Here is a 21280-nt window from a genome sequence, read left to right on the forward strand (position 1 = left end):
TGAAATTTGTAAGCTAGCTCCTCTGATCATGTCAAACCGATATTGGTGACTGCACACAAATACTCCATCGCCTCAAACATTTCCTAGTGAATCAGAGGTCGTCTCCCAGTGCCTTCCCCTTATCTACTAGTGAAAGTTAACGTTCCCTGAGGTCTTTGTGACTTTGGATCTGTGGACAGCAAAGAAGTAAAAAGGTAACAGAGACTCCAGTGGACACTCCTGTAACCGCAAGTACCTTTGCACCTTCACTTCTGTACCTATCACAGAGGAACAGCATGGGGGTTACCCCTTAAGAAGGTTGTTTTTTGCAGATTTAAGTCTGCCACCCCAATGCAGATTTCCTTGCTCAGTGTGTAGTTTTACAGGAAATAGACTTTCATGCTGAAAAATATTGGAGTACGGTTGGCCCATTAATCTGACAAAGACACAAGCTTGCAGACCTAATGTTGCATTATTCTCTTGTCAGAGTTATTTGAAACTTCTGAAAACCTCTCCCATGTGAGAAAACACTAGTTGTATTCAAGACTTTGAAGGTGTATGGTACCCAACTCTCCAAAAGCACAATTAAACAATACAAACAGAGAACTAAATGGGAATAAGCATTGCCAAAGCTCTGGGTTTAATGTGCTAGCTACTGCAACATCAACACAATAGCATGATAGTCATTTAGGTTCATGTTAATGGTTGCGCTCCTTGACTTTCATTTTACTAAACCTATTTTCTAATTTTTTTCTGATTGATAACTACTAAATAGTTCTTTTACCTCAACTTAGTTTGGAACTATATTTAATTTTGAATCCCATTACTATTTTATTTTTACTTCTCTGGAACTTTTGGGATTAAAGGCCTGATTAAGAATGTGGGAGACAGGATAACCCTTCATAAACATGGCAAGCACCTTGGCTACCAAGCTCTTAGTCCGTCCACTTCATTTAGTGACAGGCAGACCTTAAGCTTTCTGTTCAAGGTGACCCATAGGCTCCATCTACAGTAAGTGTCCTCTGATGGCCAGACGTAGTAGTGTCTGTCGGAAGAAGGGTGTAACACTGCTGCCCGATTTAGGGTAGACAATATACTTTACCTATTTTACTTCCCCTCACCACCAGGTACAAACTGGCGGTGATGGAAAAAAACAACAATGACGCACCCTGGAAGAAAACGCCTTGGGTGTGGAGGTCATTAGTTTTTTTGTTATGCTTTTCAGAAATAAATTCCCACTTTGGGAATTTATTTCTGAAAAACAAAATAGATTGATATCTTGGTGAATGGCCATCCAAACTGCCGGCAGCTGACCACCATACTTTTGTGTCACTGAGGGTACCAATGTGAAGGTGGTTGCTTTCAGGGTATTGAGATACCTGCTGTGTTGGCCATCATTTTTAAACTTGACAGATGGAATACCACTTGGCTGCCTGAGATAACGTCCTCTGTCAACCTGATGGACATTTACTTGTTCTGTCAAAGCCAAAATCAGGCCCCAAGTCATGTACTCTTACCTACTACAAAAGAGTGAGACAGGTGTACCCTTATGAAATATTTGATTTGGCCCTGTAATGTTCCTCTGGTAAAGAAGTTGAAGTTGAGCCATGGCAAGTGAAAAGACATTGGACGTTCTACCCCTCTACCCACTAGAACATTTCCTGCAAGAATCTGTTTATTAAGTAATCTAGGATTCTAGATGTGCTCTGCCAACTTATCTTCAGTAGACTCCGCCCTGAAAGCCAACTTCAAAAGCAAAAATGTCCTTCGTTTTGTGCTATCAAAAGTCCAAAAGGTGAAACCGTACTACAGTTGCAAAATGTGCAAATATGTAGGCTATACGGAAATGAGACAGATCATGTAAGTGTTAAAGAAACTTACTTAAAAAGGCAAATAATGAATTTATGCATTCCTTTTAAAATCTATTTCTGACCTATACGGAAGGAAAGCTATATACTATTTTACTGTCAAAGCCTTGTATTTCTAGACTACCAATTTAAGAATGCTAAACTTAGTATCACAAAGCGATTCTTCAAAAGACTGATATTTTACACTATAGGAACCTGTTGGGAGTTGGCTCTGTATATACTATGTCAAAGTGAGAGATAGTGTGTAGAGAGTCCAAGGGTTCCCCTTACAGGTTGATAGTGGCAAAATTAGATAATACCAATGCTCTATTTTGTGGTAGTGTGGTCGAGCAGTAGGCTTATCAGAGGGTAGTGTTAAGCATTTGTTTTATACACACAGACAATAAATGAGAACACACACTCAAAGACTTAACTCCAGGCCAATAGATTTTCATATAGAAAATATTATTTTCTTAATTTATTTTAGAACCACAAGATTCAGAATTCAAGTAAATACTTAAGTTGTAAGGTACTTGGCATAGGTAAGTACGGAACCTTGAAGTGAAACAGTAAGGTACACAGTTTTGGCAAAAACGGCAATAAGCTATTTTAAAAGTGGACACTGCAGAAATTAACAGTTCCTGGGGGAGGTAAGTACAATTTAGTTTAGCAGGTAAGTAAAGCACTTACAAGTTCAGTCTCCAGGGCACAGGCAGCGCACCGTTGGGGGTTCAAGTTAACCCCAAACACCCAGCACCAGCAACACAGGGCCAGTCAGATGCAGAGGTCAAAGTAGGACCCAAATAACATAGGCACCTATGGAGACTAGGGGTGCTCTGGTTCCAGTCTGCTAGCAGGTAGGTACCTGTGTCCTCGGGGAGCAGACCAGGGGGGTTTTGTAGAGCACTGGGGGGTCACAAACAGGCACACAAGATACCCCCTCACTGACACAGGGGCGGCCGGGTGCAGTGTGCAAAGTAGGTGTCGGGTTTAGTATTGAAATCAATGGAGGGACCCGGGGGTCACTCTGGTGATGCAGGCAGGGCACAGGGGGGCTTTTCGGGTCAGCCATCGACTGGGCAATGATGAGGGCCGCCTGCTAGTCACTCATCCACTGGTAGTTGGTTCCTCTCAGGCCTGGGGGCTGCGGGTGCAGTGTTTTTTCCAGGCGTCGGGTTCTTTGTTACCGGGCAGTCGTGGTCGGGGGGGTCCTCTGGATTCTCTGTGCAGGAGTCACCGTGGGGGTGCAGGGATGTCGTCTCAGGGTGTCCACGTCATGGGAGTCGCCTGGGGGTCCACGCTGCAGTGTTGATTTCCCTGGACACAAGCCAGGGGAGTCGAGTGCAGAGTGTTGGGGACTCACGCTTCTGTAGTGAGGCTGGAGTCCCTTTAAAGATGGTTTCTTCTTTGTTGCTAAACAGAGACTCTGTCCACAAGAGTTTCTTTGTCCTTTGGGTTGCAGGGCAGTCCTCTGAGTCAGCAGGGGTCACTGGTCCCGCAAGATGCATCACTGTTGCAGGTTCCTTGAGCATGGAGACAGACCGGTAGGGCTGGGGCCAAGTCAGTTGTTGTCTCCATCGTCTCTGCGGGGCTTTCAGGTCAGCAGTCCTTCTTTTTCTTTAGGTCATCAGGAAATCTGTCTTCCTGGGTTCAGGGTTGCCCCTAAGTACTCAATTTATGGGTGGGATTAGGGCTGGAGGGCAGTAGTCAATGGCTACTGTCCCTGAGGGTGGTTACACCCTCCTTGTGCCTCCTCCCTTTGGGGAGGGGGGCACATCCCTAATCCTATTGGGGGGAATCCTCCAAAGAAAGATGGAGGATTTCCTAAGGCAGGGGTCACCTCAGCTCAGGACACATTAGAGGCTGTCCTGGCTGGAGGGTGACTCCTCCTTGTTTTTCTCATTATCTCCTCTGGACTTGCTGCCAAAAGTAGGGGCTGTGTCTGGGGGGTGGGTATCTCCACTAGTTGGAGTGCCCTGGGGCGCTGTAACACCAGGCTTGAGCCTTTGAGGCTCACTGCCAGGTGTTACAGTTGTTGCAGGGGGAGGTGTGAAGCTCCTCCACCCAGGACAGGCTTTGTTCCTGGTCACAGAGTGCACAAAGGCACTCACCCCATATGGCCAGAAACCCGTCTAGATGTGGCAGGCTGGAAGAAACTGGTCATCCTAGCACTAGTAGTTGGGCTGGTATGCAGGGGGCATCTGTAAGATGCATTTTGTGTGCATTTCTCAATAAATCCCTGACTGGCATCACTGTGGATTTATTGTGTTGAGAAGTTTGATACCAAACTTCCCAGCATTCAGTGTAACCATTATGGAATTGTGGAGTTCGCGTGTGACAAACTCCCAGACCATATACTCTTTATGGCTACCCTTCACTTACGATGTCTATGAATTGGCTTAGACACAGGGGCATAGTGCCCATGCAGTTATGCCCTCACCTGTGGTATAGTGCACTGACGTAATTTACGCTATTACGCATTTCTCAAAAAGGAGATCTTGTGTGGGCAAAATCTGAATTATGTGAGAACAGAAATAACGTAAATGAGCAGAACATGGGTGTCTGTTCCTCACGTCACATCATGCAATTTTGTAATACTTTTTAGAGTGAGATGCTCCCAATAATGCATCATTTTGAATAACGTTTGGAATTTTTCGTAATTTGCACAAAGAAAATTCCTGGGCTTATCCTGATTCTGCAACTCTCGCAGCCAGAGATCCCTCTAAGCCCAGTGAGAGCGCCCTGCCACACTATGCGAACATCCACAGCTGCTCCTTTCTGCCTCTGCTCTGGTTTAGGCGCTGTAGCATGCTAACGTGATGGGTTTTATTTTTTGTTAAGGCACAGAATGTGATAGCATGTAGTGCTGTAACAGATCGATACTGCACTATACCACAGTGCCATGCTTCTAGTTTTTTTGTGCAATAGAATCTTATTTATTGCACCATATCCTACCGCGGGGTGGCAATACATCTACTATATTGGATGCTTAGAATTTCGCTCTTAGCAAAACACAAACATAATTTATTACTTTTATTTTTGCTATTAACTGGTACGACATCTGCATTCTAAACCAAAACAATAATGCGCTTGTTGGTCTAAATGTAGTGTTCTGTTTCTACTGACTGTCTACGAATGAAGGCGCTTTTTTGTTGCAGTGCTTAGTTGCTCAGTATCGTTTTTGAAAGCCAGGTAGAGGCAACTCATAGTAGATTCATTTTCGTTAAGCTTAGCAGGACTTAGGGCTGTGAAATGTGTTTTTTTATCAAAGCAATTTAGATCAGGATTTGTTTTTCTGGAACCACCGCATAGCCCTCAATTCAATTATGCAAAACACATCAACGACTTAATTTGAATACTACCTGCATCAGGAATCAGCAGCTCATCGATGAAATGCACCACGCCGTTCGTGGCCAGAACATCTTTTTGGGAAATGATCGCCCTTCCGTTAAGAGTCATATTATCCCCGTTGCAGCCGACTTCCAGGGGTGTGCCCTCCAGCGTGTCGATAGAGTTGCTGGCGATAATGGCTTCCGCACACTGCGCTTTCCTCAGGATGTGGTGGTTTAACAGGTCTGCAAAAGAACTACCAGTTAGTGCTTGAGGGTTTTAGTAGCCCACAGATCTCCACAGCTTCCACCGTGACATTAGAATGCCTTCATTTTCAATATCTTTAAAATATCTTTTAGTTTCACACATTGCTAATTCCTTGCAAGATAATTTTACCGCGCCTAGTAGACCTTTGTGGACTGTGGAGTGGGCCAATAAACGTATCTGTGGAACAGATGTTTTTCATTTATGGTTTCTTTATTTGGAATTTGACATCAGTTGAGATGCGAATTACACCTACATATGCTTATGAATATAGCGTACTAACAGTACTTTATCTCTGAACACTTGAAATCACCTAATCTTTGACAAGTGTAATATACAACTATTTGCATTTGCCCTCGGATAAAAATGTATGGTATTAGCAAGTTCTTACAATTAATACTATGAGCTGGGGAAGTACAGAAAGGGATACTATATTTTTTCCTATAACCAAAGCCAGAGGTCTCTTCTCTTATTAGCTCTCGCAAAGCAAGCCTGTTAATATAAGGACTATCACACTATGGTAAAGGGTTAATCAAAGAGATCTGGGTAAAAATAAAACATGTTATTCTGGAGTATCAGGTGGAATCTCTTCCTTTCCTGGAAATGAAGAAAGCTTAGTATTTCTTTTAATGCAGTCTACATTAAATGTATTTTTGTTAATGATACTGTTAGAAATTGGGCTTCTGGTAGGCAGAGGTATGTTCCCTGCCCAAGCAGGAAACACAATCCTAGTCAGGGTAAGTTAGCTACACACCATAAATTAACCTGTGCTCATCCTCTAGTAGCTTAGCACAGAGCACGCTACACCATGTTAAATCCAAACGTTCAGGCCAACAATGATGGAGTGTGGGTCAGATTTCGTCCCGGACAAGTCCAGTTGAAGGTTTACCTTCTCAAGAATTGAGTGAAGAGACTTATTTGCAGAAATTAAGTTAGCTTGGAGCAAGGATAGCGTCGCTGGTGGTGCTGCAAATAAATCTGTAATCCAAGTATTTACCTAGGTGGTTCTTAACCTGCACAGGACACTCATTAGAGATTGTGGCATATTATTGGAGGTTCATGTCCATGGAAGAGACAGAGCTTCCATGGCCCATATGATCAACGCAAGGTATGGAATCCTCTCCCTGTCAGCAATATCAGTGTCAGGATCTCTGCAGCCAGTCATAGAGTTGTTCCAATGGCCGTCTGAACCACCAGACTAGGAGGACAGCAGAGTTGCAATACAAAATAAAAAATTAAACCATTTGGGTTCGTTTTTTCAGAGTAGGCAGTGGTCCATTGGACCACTGCCTGCTCTTCAAAAACATTTTGTGCGACATTTACAAAGGGGAAGGGGTCCCAGAGGGACCCTTCCCTTTTGCGAATGAGTTAGCACCCACTTCAAGTGGGTGCTAACTGCTAATTGCTTTTCGACCGCTTTCGCGGTTACAAAGCAATTCTGCATCGCGATGCGAGTTGCAAATAGGAAGGGAACACCCCTTCACATTCCCATTTAGCAAGTCAGTACTGACTCGCAAAATGGGAAAATGCATCGCAATGGCCGTTTTGCATGGCACAAACTGTGATTTTCATAGTTTGCACCATGCAAGATGGTTCGTACATCTGGCCCTAGATTCCTTATTGCATTCTCTGATTCTGAAAATCTTATGCTTCTCTATTTTTCCACCCTGTTTCACTGTAGTTCGGTGCCTTGCTTATCAAGCCAGGTATGTTCCATCATCTGCAATCCTGAATTACTAAGTTTGCAAAGTAGGCACTTTACTTTTGTATTTTTTCCTCTTAACTAGGATCCTTCTAAGAAACAATCAACACTTTCACATGTATATTGCATCCAGGGTGAAACTGTTTACCGTGGAAGAAGTCTTCCTCTCTTTCAGCATTCAGGAATGAAAACTGAGACTTCTTCATTGCATTCCATTTTTGGAACAACTCATGACTAGGGGTCAGATATATCGTTTTTAGAATAGGGATTACCTAACTGATTCTCAATGAATCTCAATTGAGTAATCACTATTTCTAATGTATGAAACTCCTAGTTTCACTATGAGATTCCTAGTGCATCGCAATTCGACCTACCTCATTGATATTAAAGAGGTAGGTCGCAATTTGAAACACATTATGAAATGCAAAAATGACAGGGATGGTGGCCTGCTGGGGTCAGCGGACCACCATGTCTGTGACTGTTTTTCAATAAGGCAATCTTTTTTTATTGCAGCCCATATCCTTAAAGGAAAATGGGATGCATTAAAAAAAATAAAAAAATACTTGAAGTAGGTGGTATAATGCGAATGTCACAAAAAATTCTTACATACCACTGCAATTTGGTATTAGGATAGATGTCCTAAACATGCCCCTTCCTAATACCGAACTGGTATGTATATTTGGAAATTCCAAATTGCGAATTGGTAATCTGTTATCGGATCGCAATTTGGAATTCATACATGCCAAAATGTATTATTGCGGTTGGGCCATTTGCGACTGCAAAAATGCTTGATATATCTGGCCCTAGGTAACTCAGAATATGCACATGGTGTTTGCTGTGCAGAAACACTACAGTTTTCTATTCAGTCTGATTACATTTCAGCCGATTCATCAATTTTATTCCCTTGCCTGGCATATGTCCAATCAAGATATCTAATTTCCACAATTTTATTTATCAGAACAGGACATTCACCTGTCACTATTAAGAGGTCCATTGGTGAGGGCAGTCTGCTTGGATGTATTCCCAACACAAGCCCTGACTTTAATTTGTAAGCTCTGACACCCTGTTGGTAGCCAAAATTTGAGTTATATGATTATTCGGTATTAATGACCCATTCTTTCTGGCATGCACTTCTAAAGAGGTTGGTCACACTCTTTTTCAGTAAAAGGCATCTGTTCTCAATCGTCCATCCCTGTAGTTCTTAATCCTCAAAGCAAGTTGAGTAGGTTGACAGACCTCTCAGGGTTCCCTTGTTCATCAGGATAAATGGTCTCTTCGTGAAGCTGCATGTTCCTCCAGCTGTACAATACTGGATGAAATCTTTTGTTCTCTCTTGTAATTTGCTTCCCTCTTGATATTTTTAGTCATGGTATGGACAGAACACATAGGTCCTCATTTTAACCTCAGCGGTCTTTTTCTAAGACCGTCGAGGTTACTCCAGGCCGAAGACCGCCAGTGGTGGCGGTCTTCCGCCAACCGTATCATGACTGCTGGTAGCCCTCCGCCCTTTTTCGGACAGAGAGCCGCCAGCAGCCATACTGGCGGTTGACGGTGAAGTGGAGGCTGCTCCACGTCCACCGCCATGTCATCAGAACACCATCCACCGAAGTACGTCCCAGTATTCGGCGTGGCGGTGTTCTGGTGACGGGGTGCTGGTGGCGGAGCAACCCCCATGGATCCCATTCCCTCCCAGAGGATCACTGGAACAGGTAAGGTGATCGTCCATTAGGGGAGGGGGTGGGGGTGTTGTCTGGTGTGTGTGTGCATGGGGGTGTGAGTGTGTAGAGGAGTTGTGTGAGTGCGTGTATGCATGCGGGTGTGTATTGTGTGTACGGGAAATGTGACGTATATGTCTGTGTGCATGTGTGCATGTATGTGTGCGTGTATGTGTGCGTGTATGAGTGGTGTGAGCATGCGTGTAGGGGAGTGTGGGGTGTGTGTGTGGGGGTTTCTGTGTGGGGGTGGCAGTGGGGAGAGGGTCCTTCCACCTTTGGGGGGTCGTGGGTGTTGTGGGAGGACTCAGGGGAGGGAGGAGTGGGAGACCCCAATCAGTGCCAGGGAACGAATTCCCTGGCACTGACAGTGCCTACCGTCATGGATTTCGTGGCGGTACAAAACCCCACGAAATCCATGGCGGTATGCGGGGTCCTGATCCCGCCGGCGGTCTAGTGACAGCCGCCGGACTGGAGACCGAAGTCTCCAGTCCAGCGGTCATTACCACCCTGGCGGTCGGTGTGTAAAACTGGCGGTTTTGCATGGTGGTAACCGCCATGCTCGTAATTCCATTTTTTTTTTCCACCAGCCTGTTGGCTTTTACAACGACCGTCAGGGTTGAAATGAGGGCCATAGTGTTCTAGTCCTCTGAAAAGAAAAAGGGTGATCTTGTTTGAGGTTCATGATATGTTTGTTCTATTGACAAGCATTTGGCAGACACCAACTTTAAGTCTATTTCTTGCGTCCATATTCAGAGGTGGGTGGACAATGCCTGCTATATAATCGCAAGTTTATTTTCCCTATTTTCCAGCCTTTTTAGTGGGCAGCCTCTTTGCACAATTTTTCCTTCCTGGACTTCTTGCTTCTGTGGGGAATTTTCTGGTTCACCAGTTTTATAACAGACCTACCTTGTAAACAATCAGTTCCAGTCCTGCATCAGTGTCTGTGGCCTTACAGTGGAATCTTCCACTTTCTCTCTTATTATCGCAACAAACCATCTCTGTCCTTGATTTGCCCCAGTGCACATTTATCAGATGAGGGAAGGTGGCTGTAGCAGGTCAGACATTATTATGATACTTTTTCTTCCCTCCATGTTCATGTATCTAGAAATGTCGTCATCCATAGGAGGTTGATGTATGGCAGGACCATAACAATGTGTGAACAGTTTTTGTTGGCTTTGATGATCAATTCTATTAGGGTATTGTGGGCCATTTTTTCAGAACATGTGGTACTCAAGAGTAACTAGGCAATCTTTAGGAACAATAGCCACTGCCCTTGGGACTACATGAGACAGGCAATATTATAACCACACTTAAATGCCATGATTGTTTTAAGGCTGGGCTTTTAAGGGGAAGTGAAGTTAAACAGTCACCACTACCTATTGAACACTGGTTTTGGAGTAGAACGTTATATTCCACTAGCACATAAATAATGTGTGATAAATGTAAGTTCTAGGTAGTGTTTGATCTTTATGCAAACAAATATAACTTTATTTCTGTTAAGTTCAATTGATTGAAATAAATATAGTTATAAAGTACTACAGTATTTCTGGGATGATATTATACAGTCATAGACTAGAAGCTGTAAATAATGGTTCTCAGTAACCTCACAGCTATGTTCACAACAAGGTGGCTTTCCCTACATAGGACTGCAATAGTGAGCAGCGTAAAAGCAGTGTCAGAATGGTACAGTCACATAATCGTCTTACTTGTGCTCAGGCATGCAAATGGCACAAATAGTTACAATCAGGACTGCCAACATACTGCAGTTGGTTTAAGTGTGAGGTGTGGTAGGTAGGCTTGTGGTGTAGCGGTGGCAGCAAGGGCCCATGAAAAGTTACTTAGGGGCATATTTATACTCCGTTTGCGCCGAATTTGCGTCGTTTTTTTCGACGCAAATTCGGCGCAAAACTATCGCCATATTTATACTTTGGCGTTAGACGCGTCTAGCATCAAACTATGAGTAAAGAGCGTCATTTTTTTGCGTGAACGCCTTCCTTGCGTTAATGAGATGCAAGGTAGGCGTTCCCGTCTAAAAAAATGACTGCGCCGCAAATGCGTCGTATTTATACTCCCGGGCAAAAATGACGCCCGGGAGTCAGCGGGGCAAAAAACCCCGCATTTGCGCCGGATTTTAGCGCCTGGGTCAGGGCAGGCGTTAAGGGACCTGTGGGCTCAAAATGAGCCCACAGCTGCCCTCCCATGCCCCCAGGGACCCCCCCTGCCACCCTTGCCCACCCCAGGAGGACAACCAAGGCTGGAGGGACCCACCCCAGGGACATTCAGGTAAGTTCAGGTAAGTATAATTTTTTTTTTTTTGTATATTTTTTTTGGGCATAGGGGGGCCTGATTTGTGCCCCCCTACATGCCACAATGCCCAATGACCATGCCCAGGGGACATAAGTCCCCTGGGCATGGCCATTGGGCAAGGGGTCATGACTCCTGTCTTTACTAAGACAGGAGTCATGTAAATGGCGTCTGGGCGTCGTTAAAAATGGCGCAAATCGGGTGGAGGCGATTTTTTGCGTCAACCTGATTTGCACCATTTTTAAGACGCCCTAGCGCCATTTTTCCCAACGCCGGCGCTGCCTGGTGTACGTGGTTTCTTTCCACGCACACCAGGCAGCGCCGGTCTGCTTGCGCCGGCTAACGCCATTCAATAAATACGGCGCCCGCATGGTGCTTCAGAATGGCGTTAGCCGGCGCAAATATTTTTTGACGCTAAACTGCGTTAGCGCAGTTTAGCGTCAAAAAGTATAAATACGGGCCTTAGTGTATTTGTTCTCTCATGGGTGGGCAATACTTGTATGTAGGGACCCAGGGGCATGGTACAATGTAAGAAATCATTTTACTCTTGTCATGAGGTCATGTTCTTGATATGTTATATGCAGGTCACATATAGCAGACAAAAGGGGAAGGGCAATCACAGAGTTAGAGCCAACATGATTCAAGTTTACATGGTTGTGACAAACATGATACAAGGCCACTAGGGAAGTACAGGTGCCAGGAGATGGAAAAACGTCTAGGCAAATTATGTTGTTAAGTTGTAGCTAGCTTTGAGTTTTTTGTTTTTTACTATTTCTTACTCTAACCAGTTAGATGCAGTCATGCACTATCACTCTCTCTCTGAGCATGTTAAAGAGATAAAGATGAGAACTCAGTTTTCTGTGTAAAAGATCATGGATCAATCTGGGCAGTAGCAACAGTCTCCAATCTCTGTATATTGTGTGACTCAAAATCCCTCACTGAAGCATGCTGAGCAGGTCAGTCTGGACATTTAGACTTGATATAAGGCTGATTCTTAGCACTCTAGTTTGTCTGCCTCATTCTCTTTCAGGTTAAATATTTGGTTATGTCCCCTGTCCTAAAGTATATTTTTAAACCACTTAATTTCAAAGTTATCAGGAATCTTTACTAGGGAAGCCATCATTACAGAGTTCACCTTTCAAATCGACAATATAAAGTTCCATGGAAACCATATGCTTAAAGGTTGACTATGTTTTATTTGTGATGCAGGCATCATAGTGTCTACTGTGATGTGCAGTAGCTTCAGATTGCCACCAATAATTTGTGGGCTATGACTGGGATCTTGCTTCTTGAGTTTATGACACAGGATGAGAGGATGTGTTGAAAGCCCATCTCATTTGCCTAGAGGTCATGAAGTGGCAATACCTTTGATCAAAGGTTTTCATATCTGAGGCCAGAGGCTCACTTGCTGAAACTGGCTTGATCCAAGGAAAGTAGACATAAAGATAACTTATTGTTCCATTGAGGCTGGTGTGAATCCATATTATAGACATATACTTGGCTTACAATGGAATCTGCCTGACGTGTGGAGGTGAGAAGAACAGCACAGAAGCAGCACGGTGTGATGTGTAGGAAATGGCACATAGTGACCCCCTAAGCCTGTGAAACACCCTATAATCTATAGGATTCATTCATATAGGGAGACACCTGAATATGGATATGCCACCACTCATCCAAGCACTACTACAAATGCACCTCTTACAGACAAAGAATATTGAGTTTGCCCAGACATGACAGACAACCCATATTTAAGCAGGGAGGGATATAGGAAATTCCAGACTGAGGGTTGAGATAAAACAGAATGTGTCCCATAGCTAGAGGTCAGTGGCCAACAAATAGGTAGAGAATCTCTCAGAGGACCCAAACACTAGTCTGCTGCACCAAAAATCATACCAAGTCTACCAAAAAAGTAAAATTAGAACCATTATGGCACAGAGCAATCTCACCAGTGACAGTGAACTCTTCAAAGCAGTGGCAGAACAATAGCCCCCACAGTGCAGGGGGGGGCCTGAGCTCCATGGGGCACTCTCCAGCACTGTGCATGCACGGCAGGACCCTGGCCTAGGAGATCCAGGCTGGGTCCAGAATGTGGGGGCCTCATCCATGTATTGTGCAGGGGGCCCACCTCAAGTTTTGTTATGCAACAGAGGGGGAGGGATTCAGATTTTTCATCAATCAGGCTGCCATATAACGTTAAAAAACATATGACAAGCATGGAGCATGAGAAGGGCTTGAAGGGCAGTGGAAAGGGAGATGAATGCTGTTTGGTGGGGTACTAAGTGACAGAAAACAAAATATATTCTGAAATAGCAAACATTTTTGAAGACTTTCAAAACAGAGAGTGTGTGTGCGTGTGTTTGTATATGTGTGTGAAATCACCTGTTCCCAACTACTTACCACAAAATACTTTCATGGGGGGGGCAACACTCCCCCCAAAACTCTAAGCAGCAGCAGTAGCAAACTAGAGTCACATCAGGTGGGTGCACCATAATAGCTTTGTGGCACTTTGCAACAATGTGGAAATAGGGCTATTCAGTACAAAGACTGTGTCTCTGTCAGTCTGCGACCTCTGGTGACCCGTAGCTGGAACAGGTGACACGCATGGGCAATTAATCTATAACCCTTAAGACTCTGAAGCTCACTAGGTGGATATTAAGAATCACAATATGACATACTGGCACCAGAGGGCTATGGCCCTACTTATGCGAGTAATTATCACAAATATTAATACCATGTAAACTATAACATGTTTGCTAAGGATGGAGTCTTTAATACCCCAGTCAGTAACTGAAATATATGTGTTGATGCTGAAAACCAACATTATTGGTGGTGAAATTTATTTGCAATTGTGTGTACATAGTCTCTGACTAGTGTAATCTTTATTTCCGCTGTTAATATCATGACTAATATGATTTTTGAAAGAAAAGTTTTATGTTAACACAATCAGCGCATGCTTGACTTTCTGCCAGTTGTTTTACCTATGCCCTGTACCCATTAGGGGGGTGGACTCTGCACATACAAATAAGTTCTTGAAGCACTGTACTCAGAACTGACACTCTAAAAAAGACATCACTGTATCTCATTAAGCAGCCCCTGGATCAGTCTCACTTCCACTTATACATCTGTTCTGCATGAAGTGGGTCCAGAGGAGTCGTGCTTGAGGTTCTCATACAGAGAATACGGGAATATTTTCTGATGCACGCAGGGTGATGGCTCAAGTGCCGACAGTCCTGTCCCACCCACTATGGCTGGAAGGCTAAAGCCTCACCCCTGACCCAAAGAAAACATTGGCCTGGTGTCCAAAGCTGGAAATCTCCTCGCACACGCCCACTTCATGACTGGAGGAGATTTTCAACTTTTATGGGCTGAACACAAAGTCCCATGATATCTCATGGGAACCACACACTCACATTTCCAGGAGTGCACCAACTCGTAGGTTACCCATGTACCAATTGCACCTAGTACAAAATTCAGTGAATGATGCAGTAAACTGCGTTTGGATGTTTATGTTATTGTCCACAGGGCACAGACGCCATTTAGGGATCCCCAGGGGTCGCAACTGCAACCCCTGGTACTGCCTTTATGACCTCTGGCCTCATGGGTGGCAAAATACAGTATCAGGAACACAGAGGCAGCTCATCCTTATGGACATCAGTTTGGGATCCACTTGCTTTGTTTTCTGTCCATTTTTATTACACTAATAATGAATAATATATTTTTCACTATTAGTGTAGCAAAAATGGAGTACAATTAGCTGGACTACGCCTGTCCATGGCAGCTGAGGTAAGTTAAAAATCTTTTAAATGTATGCTGTGTGGGTGCTTGAGAGTGAGAGTGTGTTTATATGAGAGAGTGTATGTAAGTGTGAATTTGTGTCTATGTGTGAGTATGTGTGTATGAGTGAAAGTGGATGCTAAAGGTCATGTGATGTCACTTCCCTACCTATCCATTCTACACTGATGCTATTTTTACAGCACACAACCCCCTGTACCCTGTGAAACCAGTGGTGGCTGCTACCAGGGAGGGCAGGCGGGGCAGCACACAGTGCGTGGTGTGGTGATAATTAAAAATGTACTTAACTGCTGCCTTTGCTGCTCCCGTCTCAGTGCTTCCTTTCCTTTGCTCCCCTTCCCACACAACACCCAATCCAGACGTTTCTCTCATGCTGTTACACAGCATGAGAGAAGCACAGGGATTGGCCTGAGTGAGCTGAAATGCCTCTTAGGGAGAGTTGTTAATGCACATGTCAGTTTGACCAGCCTCAGACTGACACGGAGGATGGTGGCCCCACCCCAACATAGACAGCAGAAAAATAAAATGATAATTCTGTATTATCACTTCATCTTTCTGCTGGCTTTTTAGCAATGCGGCGACACTCCTCCACTGTAGCTGAGGCGCCACCTGAAACACAAATGTGTTACGTCACTTTTAGAACCTGCTACGGCAGGTACAGCTTCTATTCTCAGTTGCTTTGTTTAAGTTTCCACTGACAGAATAATTAATTTGCAAATACTTTGTTGCTAGCCAAAAACTTACTGAAAGCAGCAAGCTGGACTACCCACCACTCCAACACCCTCAACCTAAAGTCCATGTTTCTCCGCCTGCTCCATTTACGAACGTGGAAGACTCTCCCTTCCTTGTTCCCAAATGTGTTTTACAAAAGGGTATGACACGCGACCCAAGTCTACCGATTAGCACACGAAATGTAATATGACACATTGCTTTTTCACACCTTAGTGAAATTCAGGTGTGCAAAAACATTTGCGAACCGGACTCTTTTTATACTCTCAGCTGATTTAGAACCAACAACATCACTGTTTATACCTGACCCATGCGGGAGTTTATTGCATCTCTCTACCTCACATCTTGCTGGGGAATAGAACAGTAGAAGTAGACATGGCACCGCCAACCTTTGGTAAGGCACTCATTTTTGGATTATCCTGAGCATTCCTATGTGCTATAGGCACCTCAATACTATGTACAGAGACGTCCATGGAATTGAGGATATCCTCCTCAGCTAGGTAGGTAGTACCTATCCAATGCTGTAGGTTGTTCAAGCTTGAACCTTAAAAAGGATCAATTCCCATTTAGTGTCCTTATCTCTGAAGAAATACCTTTAATATTACCATGGCAAACCCACAATAGGTAGCAATTGTAGTACACATGCAACACCCCCTCACTGGTCATCTATTAGCAAATGGCCTCACAGGCCGGGGGGTCCAGTAACATTAGTAGTCGAGGCTCATCCATCCTACAGAAGGGAAATATTTTATTCTTGGGTCACTTTTCCAGCAGTTGATGGGAACACTAATAGATTTCATAACTACACACCTGCTAACATACCTGCACAATACAGAGCTTATGCATATTTAGATATACTTCTGTCTTATCAAGACCATAATACCTGGCTTGATGGCGACCTGCCACATACAATATTACACGTTAGGTTAGGTCCTCGGAGCAATGATGGTGCTACCTGGCATTTACTGGCCACATATACACCACATCCTGATGCAGCAACCTTTGCGGTAGCTGAGGTGTGCTGCTTATACACTGAGATTACGGCAATATACAGACTGTTCGTATAGTTTGTAATGCAGACATTAAATACTAACCCAGCACGTGCTGCCCCAGTGCAACCACTTGCAGTCACACCAGGCATTAACCCAGCGACTGTAAATTCGATCATTTGTAAGGTGTCCGCGAAACGGGAGGAGATTCCGTTTTGGTTAGCTCAAAAAATAAATGCTCTGGAAGCAGTTTTTCCCCACACTGGAATTCAGGACAAAAAAAAGAGTTCCCACTATGTGCTTGCCATTTGGAATTGTTCCCACAGTAGATAACTGCAATACTTGGGGCACAGTATTTGCCACAATCTATACAACCACACACTTGCCAATCTTCCGGAAGTGTTAAAACTCAATATAAGATTAATATGGGGCTGCCCCGGCCCTCGACTTGGGGGCGCAATTAATGGGCAATTTTGCCACTGTATCTTCAATTATTATAAGTAATCTTAAAGGAGAAGCAGGTTCACTAGCAGTGTGTATGCATCTCTATGACATTCCTGTACAGGATCAAGGGTGCGAGCTGCCAAAGATTATTGCTGAGACCTACTCTAGTGCTGGTCAATATAGTCTGGGGGGCAGACCCATTAAACCACAATTACAGGGTAAATGTAGTAAAGAGTCTACTAAGCAAACTCCTGAAGATTCTAAAAAAAATGCTTGTATAATCAAAAACAAACACCTACGTAAGAAAGAGGAGAATCTCCGCATTCAGAGACCCCTCAAAATCTCTGTGATCTTAGAAATAGAGATAATATAAAAAAGCCTGACAGATATCATGATACTGATACACGCCAATTTCGTTCCTTCCAGGACTCACCGGATAAACGCAATGAGAGAGGTGGGCAGTCAGAGCAGTGAACAGAGTACGTGAAACCGTGGAAGGACTCACAACGCTCATCTGAAGTTTCTGTTAAGAAAGAAGAGAAACATCCCCAACAAAAACCCCAATTCAAAAAGAAAAAAAAGTGGCAGCGATTGCTATACAACATGCAACTCAGGGAGAGAGCTTTACTGAAGAACAGGAAGTGGGCACTGGCACTGCTAGACAGCGTGGCATAGGTCACAATAGTTCACCAGAATCTTCACGAGCATCTGGAGGTGAAAGCCACTGATGACTTCCTACAAGTTGAGACTGCAGACATGCGCATCTCCACACCCAACAGGTTGTATAAAGTAACTATACATTTAGAGGGAGACATATATCACACAACAGATGCCATCTTTTGGGATAGCGTTGTTACCATGTGTGATATTTTGTTGGCCAAAAAACACTAATAGTAAATGGGTTACAGGTACTTGTCCGGGGCATGTTCTATGCCATTATGTTAGTGTTAGGTCTAAGTAGCACTATAGAAACATACCGTTGGTGAGTATAAGGTATATCAGTTCCCGAGAGGGAGATCTGAAGGATGTATTGATATTGTATAACAGGTTATAGCTGTTTGGTAGAGTATTAAGTGTTGGATATTCACATAATATTTGAAGACAGTTAAACAATGTTTAGCATAGAATCTAAGTAGTCATAACCTAATCAGTATAAACAAATATTTTATGTCCAATATCCATCAGCCACAGAACCGATGTTGAGGTTTTTTCCCAATCCAATATGGCACCCGCACGGGATGCCGGGATCACGATCTCAGGATCGTTTTGAGGATTCTACTATCTGAAATAAGGTAAGGGACAAAAGCCCCATGGAAGTATTTATAATATCGATCCACAATACATATTTTCAGCTGTCCAGATTTACTGCTGTTTTGATTTTTTTAAATTTTCGACAGCATACCTTAACCAATCATAAAACAAGTGTCACATATCTATTGGACATAAAATGTTCATTTATACTGATTAGGATATGACTACTTAGATTCTATGCCAAACATTGTTTAACTGTCTTCAAATATTATGTGAATATGGGACACTTAATACTCTACCAAACAGCTATAACCTGTTGCACAATATCAATACATCCTTCAGATCTCCCTCTGGGAAACTGATATACTTGTTACTCACCGACTGTATGTTTCTATAGCGCTACTTACACCTAATACTAACATAATGGCATAGAACATGCCCAGGACAAGTACTTGTAACCCATTTACTATTACGTTTGGTCTAATACTCATGTGGATCTCATTATTGATTGATTAAATGTATCTAAGTGTGTTCATCTCACGCCTTGCTTCCACCTAGATTATCTACATAAAGCAATGAATTTTCCTTGATGTACAACGATAATGGTATAAAGCCCTTTGACTATAACCGTTAACATATATATTTGATCACTAACGATTACTTATGTGTCAGTTACCCTAAGTTTCACGGTGCCAGCACTACTTTTAGTCTGAATTTTGAATCTTAAACACTGACTAGTCACACTCTATTTCTACTCATACTTTTTTGAATTAGTTTATCTTTGTCACAAGCCTTTGAGCATGTTTGTTTACACCATCAGTTATCAATCTTCCATCTATCTCTTCATCTACTCTATCTATGCTACGACAGTCTTGGGTTTGACTTTGGGACTTAAACCTGGCTATGACCACCACTCAATATTCCTTTTTCCCTCCTAGGCACATCTATTATTTCTTATACTAAGGAATGGTATCTCTATTGGGCTTCTACTAATATTTTAACCTATCAGTCCTGATAGTAATACTACTCTGGCCTGATTACTCTTTCATTATTTGCAGCCTTGAAAAAGCCGCAGGTGAACACACCGCAAGGGGGCGAAACACGTGTCGGCTGTCTCCCTTTGTTTTTTCTGACAAACTTACAGTGTATGTAATCACTAAACGCACTGAAAACGAAAACATCGGTTCGAAACTTAATTGTCTGAACATAACTCGATATACAAATACACTTCTTGATCTTTTCAAAGTGGGTTCTCAATTATTTTGGATCTCCATTTCTGATTTGGGGCTAACTGGTCCATCCCCCAATTGACTACCCACTGTTTAATTACTTCATTTTGGGCAATTTTGAGAACAGGGAGAATTGGACCTTGGCTACTCATTTTTTAATCTATCCACAACACACTTACAAGCAGACCTTAGGGGACTGCACTGCACAATTAGCAGCGCTCAAGGCTCTGGTGATGGCACTGGAACACACGGATCCAAAACAGTTAACATTAATCATCTGTGATCTTACTATTGTGTCAGTCCTTCAATGAATATCTGCATTACTGGCGCCTGAATGGGTTCAGAGATTCAAAAAGCAACACCATTAAACACAGACTCCATAGCGGATCTGAGAGAAACGCTACCCAATGTCCATGTTGCTCATACACTAGGACATCAGCGTGTTGGAATACACATTGCTGGCAATATCTTGGCTGATGAAGCAGCCAAGTCAGCAGTAGCTACACCTGTTGCTGCAGTAACTTGTTCTAGAACGAAACTGGATGATGAGACACTGGCTGCTGTGAAAGCTTTGGCTAATCGCAAGCCCTTGACAAAGGCATACCCTGCCAAATATTCCTACCATATATCAATCCTCAATACTGCCCTAGTAACAATACCAGGGGTGGGTGACCGTGTGGTCCCCAACCAAGATCCGAAAGGATCAAAGCAGCGCATGAGGAAGTTGCTTCTGCCAATGCTGGTGTGGCGGCTACAATATAAATATATACAATCACACTTCTGGTGCCCAGATCAATACTAACAGACCAAACAGCATGTCCTTTACTGTGACATCTGTCAGCGAACAAAAGGGTCCACCATCAAACGCCCACTGTTGACACCCTTCCTAATTTCCAACAAACCTTTACAATGTGTGTACCTGGACTATTGTGGTCCCCTGACACCTGATAGTACATTCAAATACATCTTAGTCGCGTTTGACTACTGCTCCAGATTTCTATGGTATTGGCCACAACGCTCGGCTGACGTTCAAACTGTTATTAAACATTTGCAAGTCTTTATTGGCACATATGCAGTTGCGGCTTTCCACTCAGGCCAGGGCCCTGCTTTTGCCTCAAGGGCATTCAGGGATGCCATGACTTTGTTAGGGGTCCAACTGTATTATTCATATCCATTTCATCTTGACGGAAATAGTGTTGCGGAGTGAAGAAACCAGGATTTAAAGCAACCCTTAACAGCTAGAGCACTAGGCATGAGTCCTAGTGGCTCAATTACCTGTATGGAGTCCAGACAGTACTTAATAGTCTGCCCAGAAGGTCTCTGTGGGGGCATACCTCATATGAATGCCTGTTCAGAACATGAATGTATGTTCCAGGTCTTGATGGTCAGGTTGCAGAGGCAGCAGATACACCTTTTGACATAAATAAACATCTCACTGTCTTGCAGGACTTTCAACAGTTCTGTGACGACAACACATCTGCCAGTGCCGCCTCCTTGGGAATAAGGCAAGTACCAATAACACCTACCGGCTAGATTACTAAACTTGGGGATCTAGTGCATGAAACGATTGCTTTGAAAAAGGAGTTTGGTCCTGCCTATTGTGCACTGGTTCCAGTCTAGGGAATACACAGTACCAGAACTGTCATTCTACCACTGTTGCCTGGTTCCAAAGAAAGTCGCTTTGTCGCCATCGACAATGTCAAGC

The 21280-nt window shown here is 43.5% G+C and overlaps 1 protein-coding gene across 1 annotated transcript in view; it reads right to left on the reverse strand.

Moving 5' to 3' along the window:
* TGFBI (transforming growth factor beta induced) overlaps positions 1–21280 on the reverse strand; it is a 224985-nt gene that overhangs the window by 61935 nt on the left and 141770 nt on the right. The window contains exon 8 of the mRNA XM_069199225.1: positions 5189–5401. Coding sequence (XP_069055326.1) covers positions 5189–5401 — 213 coding nt within the window. The remainder of the gene's footprint in view (positions 1–5188; positions 5402–21280) is intronic.

Source organism: Pleurodeles waltl, chromosome 7, assembly GCF_031143425.1.
Source record: "Pleurodeles waltl isolate 20211129_DDA chromosome 7, aPleWal1.hap1.20221129, whole genome shotgun sequence".
Classification (NCBI taxonomy): Eukaryota; Metazoa; Chordata; class Amphibia; order Caudata; family Salamandridae; genus Pleurodeles; species Pleurodeles waltl.